Below are 5,677 nucleotides of genomic sequence, written 5' to 3'. Positions count from 1 at the left end.
CCAAAAGATCCCTAACCTATACATTCATCATAGCCCATTCCTACCTTCCCACAGGATAGCACAGGGAATACAGGTAAGGTCACTACAGATTTATTGGTTATACTAAAGCCAAGGGTATCAAGCTGAAAAGGTCAGAGGCAGCAACCAGGTACTAAGTAGACTGGATGACTCAGCTGTCTGTACAGAAGAGAATGGACTTCTTTAGGAAAAGAATAGCCAAATGAGAAGCAAGTGCAGAGAAGGGCCTCCACTAGGCAAAGTTAATGTAGGGATATAAACACTCTTCCCCATAGACCTATATCATGGGGGTGTTGCTTTGGGGTCTTTATGCTCCTGGGATAAGGAATTTTGAAGCACATGCTCCTTTAAGTCTTTATTACCCTGTGGTGCAGTGCCTACCTCTCCCTTTGCCAAAGGAAAAGCCTCCTTTTGGCTTCTGCTGCCTCTGATGACACTCACTTTTGAGGGGACCAAGGGAATTTTATCTTCTGCTTCTTTGGTATGCCGGGAACTGGGGCCCCTTCCTCCTTTGAAAACAGTACCATCTTCCTGACCCTGGGCAAGCACTGCCCCCTTTTCAGCCTCTCCCATTGGCCCTGGCCTTTCTGCCCCTCCAGCTGAGTTGCCTTCCCCTCCTAAGCCCCATGTCTCCCATGGTAACCTTGAGGACTGGGCAGAGTCCATGGCAGCTGCTGACTTCTGAGGGGTAGAATTCCTTTCCCCACTTCCACCTGACTTTTTTCGAGGGCGCCCCCGTTTCCTTTTGGCATCACTTGCTGTATCCTCTATATCCTGCTTTGCTGCTTTAGCTGGTGGATCCTGCCCACTGGCCTCACTCACAGGTACTTCAGCTGTCCTCTTGACACCCTTGTCATGTGGTCCTGGGTCACCACCTATGCCTACCTCTCTGTTCTCTGTGCCCCGGGGCTGAGTGAGTCCCCCAGGTGGAGCTCGCCCAGGCCCAGGCCCAGGCCCAGGTCCAGGTCCAGGCAAAGCAGGAACAGTTGGTAAGATCATGTTAATGATGGGTACAGCTGCTGAGGGTGCCCCGGCCCTACTAGACAGAGGCAGTGTAGCCACTTTCAGGGCACCTGAAGAAAGCCTGGGGGCCAGAATAGGTGGAGAGACTGGGATTGGTGGAATAAGCGAGCGAGGGGCCCGGGGAAGGAGCAGAGGCAGCCGAGCCACTAGGGCGTTAACCTGCAGGTTATTGGCTCCTGGGGCTGAGCTCTCAACTACACTCTTCTTCCGCTCTCCACGTGCGAGAGGGCCAGCCCCAGTTCGGGCTTCCAGATCCTTAGGAGGCTAAAAGGTAAAGAGAGGAACACAGTAAAGTGTGAAGACTGAATACTGGAGGAAACATAGACACCAGAGGCACAGGAAGTGGAAAAGCATGGGACCCAATAGGAAAAGGATATACTAAGCCCCCAGCCCAGGACAGCGAAGTCAGGGCCACTGACTTCCTTACCTGGGCCGGTCTCTCCAGCTTCTTGTGGGCTTGTGAACCCTCTGGGTTCTCTACACCATTCTTTGGTTTAGACGACCGTTCCCGAGGTGCATGTTCATCCTCTTCTGCAGAGGTGCCAAAAAGGTAATAGAGTGAAGGTGAGGAAGAAACTGAGGAATAGGGGAGTGAGGCAATTCTGATTCACTGACTGGTAAAGACAAGAAATGGGGTGCTAAAGCATGTCTTAGAAGGGTCTCCAGGAAGAGAGGGCAAATCCAAGGTGTCTCTATTATGTGTGTGGGAGGGTCACTGAAGCTGAAAGTGGGTCAGGGTTGCTGAGACATAAGAGAGGGTCCACCCACCAGCAAGCCCCATGGCCTTAAGCACATGGGCATGTGCAGATCGGGCAGAGATGAGATGCTGCTGTAGCAGGAAGCGGGCGACCTCAACGATGGAACTGAAGGACCGTTTCAGGATCCGCTCTGCCCAGTCACACGTCAGGGCACAGGCTGCCTCCACCAGTTCATCTCGAGGTGCTGGGGTTACTTCTGGGCCCATTTCTGGCTGAAGTGGGGAAGGACATGCCCAATCACTCTCCAAATTAAATAACCCTTGTCCCCTCTCTTGAAGTGACCAAAGACTGTTGACCAAAGCTGAGACCAGACTGGGGACAGGAGTAGCCTCTACCTATCCCACTGCAGAAGCCCACAAGTTCTCTTCATCCTCTGCCTCAGCTGCAGGGTTGGCAGAAGGGAACATCATACCTAGAAGCTACGTACATAATGACTGAGGCTGTTAGCCCTCAAAACATGCCCCAAAGACCTCTGCCTTTTACCTGGGAGAGAAGAGTAGAATTGGAGGGTGATTTGGTACTTACACTCTCAGAACCCTTTAGGTCAAGTCCAGGCAGGGGTGGCATAGACACCAAGGTCTTCCTTCGTATGCCACTGTAGCAATATCTGATGCAAGTTAAAGAGCAGCCAACACATGGCAATCTCCAAACCCCTTGAGCAAGTTAAGCTGTTCCACTCCTGGGTCTCCACATCCTAAGTCTTCCTCCCAGGTCCTCCACCCCCAACCTCTCTAGTCAAGGATACTTGGACTGGCCCCGGCCACCAAGCCTTCGAGCTTTGATGTCAGGGAAGATCTCTCTGATGATCTTGCCAAAGTTGGCTGTGCTGAGTGGGCGGCAACAGGCGAGACTCTCACAGTACTTCCTGAGTGAGAGGGGAGCAGAGTGGGAACATACTCAGAGAAGGAGGCCATGGGTAGGCTCGAAGGGTCCCTAGGGATCAAGTGTGAGGAACCCTTTAAGAAGGCAGGCTTTAATCAAGGCAGGAAGCTCTTCATGGGTGAGGGGGTCCTATGCCAACCAATCCACTCACCCCACCACCCACCCTTCCACCCACCGATAGGCATCATAAACACTTTGCTTTGGCAGACAGGTGTCAGTGTGCTCTTCCAGGTGGTTGCGGATCCACCTATAGGCATACATGTACTCCTCATTGCTCAGTGTACTTGGCTCTGAGCTACAGAAACAAAAGGAACAAGCATTACTAAGACCCTAACAGTTGTCCTGGTTCTTCCCAAACTACCACTTCAGTAGTGCTGGACCAAAGTAGTTCACCCAGAATCTACCTTTCCCTGGTAAACCAAGTCAGGGTGGGGACCTTACCTCTTCATCAAGGACAGCAGTTACGAGTCTTCCTATTTACCTCACCCCTTCCCAGTGAACCTTTCTCTAAGAATCAGAACCTCTGTCATCTAAAACTACCATCATACCTACCTTTTGTCTCCAGTGCTGGGTCCTGAGGGGAGCTGAAGGTAGAGATACAGCTTGTCATTGTCAGAAAATTTCTGTACATCTTGCTGAGGTAGGACAAAACAGAGGCAGGAGAAATAATAAGGCCAAGAAGGACCCAATGTAGGACCCTCTGATTCCCACCCCAAAGTCTAGCTGACTTAGAGGGTGTCAGACTGAAAAAAGACCTTAGAAATTATTTGATAAGGCTGGGCGCGGTGACTCACGCCTATAATCCCAGCACTTTGGGAGGCCAAGGCAGGCGGTTCACGAGGTCAGGAGATCGAGACCATCCTGGCTAATACCGTGAAATCCCGTCTCTACTAAAAATACAAAAAAAATTAGCCGGGCGTGGTGACGGGCGCCTGTAGTCCCAGCTACTGGGGAGGCTGAGACAGGAGAATGGCATGAACCCGGGAGGTGGAGCTTGCAGTGAGCTGAGATTGCACCACTGCACTCCATCCTGGACCACAGAGCGAGACTCCGTCTCGAGAAAAAAAAAAAAAATTATTTGACACTAGGTGCTCTGAGGGGCCCTGTAGGCTACCACAGCGAGGAGGGGAGTAGAGGAGATCAGCTCTGAATTTATCTCTGCTGGGCTTCTACACAAGCGCTCACAGAGATCAAGTGAGAGGCACAAAGTCAAACTGGCAGCAAGTTTGCAAAGCCAAGGATCTTCTGACAAGATAGACCCTACCTCTCCCACATCAATATTTCGTTGATGCCCATCATCCTCACATCCTCCTCCCTCAGCATTTCCATCCCTCTATTGCCCTCTTCCCCAACACACTTACCAGTATTCCCTCTACTTTGTTCTGCACGGCCTTGCTGTGGGGAATAGGAGAAAGCTGGAGGTCACACACGAGGTTTTCTCCCTCTCTTTATCTGATTGCTAAGGAGGGAAAAGGGCTGAAATGCCCAGCAGGTGCTCAAGCATTGCTACCATGGCCAAGAATCTCCCTCTGCTCCCGTGCCCTTGCTGAGAGGCAGTTCATCTACAGCCAAAGTGAAGTGCTGCAGGGATCTATACTCAGGTCTTGGACAGGATTTGGAGATGTGATCAGTACTTACGAAATGGTACCTCGGAGCCTTTGAAGAAGGGTGGTAGGTTCCCCAGCCTCAGCACCACCTGGAGGGGGCCTTCCCCCAGTCTTGGGGCTCTTAGCATCAGGCTCATCTTCTGCCATCCCGGCATGAGGGCTAGAATTGAGAGGGACAGGCATAAAGATGTAACTCACACTGGCCTTCCCTTCCCTTGAAGGCCCCAGGGCACTCCTCATCTCTTTACCCAGAAAGGCAGAGAAACAGAAACAAAGCCTCCGAATTTCCCCAGTGGTCTTTTTCTCACCACTTGCCTTCTCCGAAAGTTAGAAATTATTCCATTACTTCGCCAGGCCCATATATACCCAAAGAGATCTTTGCCATCTCCATTCTATCTGCCCCACCTTTTTGAAGTCTCCTAAATCTGGAAAACTGTAAAGGAAGAGATAGGGGGATTGGGAATCCATGTTAGCAAGAAATTTTCATTTCTGCCTCTGACCCCATACTGCCCTCCTCCCCCTCAAAAACAACAATAACAGCCACAAAACAAAGTTCTCTAATTCTCAAAAATACTCCTCACCATTGCATATGCTTGGGAGGTCAGAAAGGATACGAACATATTCTGCCTTTCTAGGCTTGGAAAAAAAACTGGGCCCAAGTTCTCATTACTTAATCTCTCCACGACTTCCCCCGCTGCTCCCCCTCCCCACGTCGCCGGTCCCTACGTCATCTCCCACAACAGCCCATCCTGAGGCGCGCCCCCACCTCCTTCCCTTCCCCCTCCATTCAATCCCCGGTTTCTGCAAAGTGGAGGGGGGGTGGGGCGGGGTAGCGGAACTCATGGGCTGGGCGTCAGAAACCCGGCAGGGGAATGGGGTCCCAGATTCCGGGCACGTGCACATGGGTGAAGAAGCTGTTGAAAATACAGCTACAGTCTTTTTCTGCTCTCCTCCCAACTCATCTTGCCCCCTCCCTACCTCTGAACAGTCGCCTTCCAACACAAGCAACAATAAAGGTAAGGGAGAAAGAGAAACTACCTCGTAGCCACCTCCACTCCGGCCCAGCCCCAAGGTCCTGGCCCAGCCGGCTCGTGCGTTGCTTTATTTTCTTTTTTCTGAATGGTTGTAACAGCCGCGATCTGCCTAGATACACGGGCGGCCTGCTCTGTCATTGGTCACTGCTGCCACCCCGGAGACAGAAGGCGCCGGGCTCGTACCGGCGGCCGCTGAAGTCTGCCTGGTAACAGAATCTGATTGGTCAATAGGGGAGGGAAAATCCAAAATTGGTCTTATTTGAGTCAAGAGGGGGAAGTCCGGGTTGGGTTTCGGTTAAAACTGGGGTCGGTTGGGACTGCAGGTCCCAAGAGATTCTTCTCTTAAAGGGACCGC

General features: G+C 51.8%; 1 protein-coding gene across 5 annotated transcripts in view; it reads right to left on the bottom strand.

Moving 5' to 3' along the window:
* Window positions 1-74: 74 nt before the first annotated feature.
* The window catches only part of RFX5 (regulatory factor X, 5 (influences HLA class II expression)), a 6,809-nt gene continuing 1,206 nt past the window's right edge, over window positions 75-5,677 (bottom strand). The window contains exons 1-11 of one of the 5 annotated variants that reach the window (XM_011973542.1): window positions 5,327-5,501; window positions 4,604-4,721; window positions 4,320-4,448; window positions 4,043-4,076; window positions 3,234-3,316; window positions 2,857-2,976; window positions 2,545-2,664; window positions 2,325-2,406; window positions 1,810-2,011; window positions 1,469-1,572; window positions 75-1,305 (exon numbers count right to left, since the gene is read on the bottom strand). In XM_011973542.1, coding sequence (XP_011828932.1) covers window positions 301-1,305; window positions 1,469-1,572; window positions 1,810-2,011; window positions 2,325-2,406; window positions 2,545-2,664; window positions 2,857-2,976; window positions 3,234-3,316; window positions 4,043-4,076; window positions 4,320-4,435 — 1,866 coding nt within the window. In that variant the 5' untranslated portion in view covers window positions 4,436-4,448; window positions 4,604-4,721; window positions 5,327-5,501 and the 3' untranslated portion in view covers window positions 75-300. Of the gene's footprint in view, window positions 1,306-1,468; window positions 1,573-1,809; window positions 2,012-2,324; window positions 2,407-2,544; window positions 2,665-2,856; window positions 2,977-3,233; window positions 3,317-4,042; window positions 4,077-4,319; window positions 4,449-4,603; window positions 4,722-4,869; window positions 5,089-5,326; window positions 5,502-5,677 lie in introns of those variants that run through there. The other 4 variants (XM_011973544.1, XM_011973543.1, XM_011973546.1 and 1 more) reach the window with 4 other exon arrangements.

Source organism: Mandrillus leucophaeus, unplaced genomic scaffold (assembly GCF_000951045.1).
Source record: "Mandrillus leucophaeus isolate KB7577 unplaced genomic scaffold, Mleu.le_1.0 Scaffold139, whole genome shotgun sequence".
In the NCBI taxonomy this organism is placed as follows: Eukaryota; Metazoa; Chordata; class Mammalia; order Primates; family Cercopithecidae; genus Mandrillus; species Mandrillus leucophaeus.
This window is presented reverse-complemented; position numbering and strand designations above follow the sequence as displayed.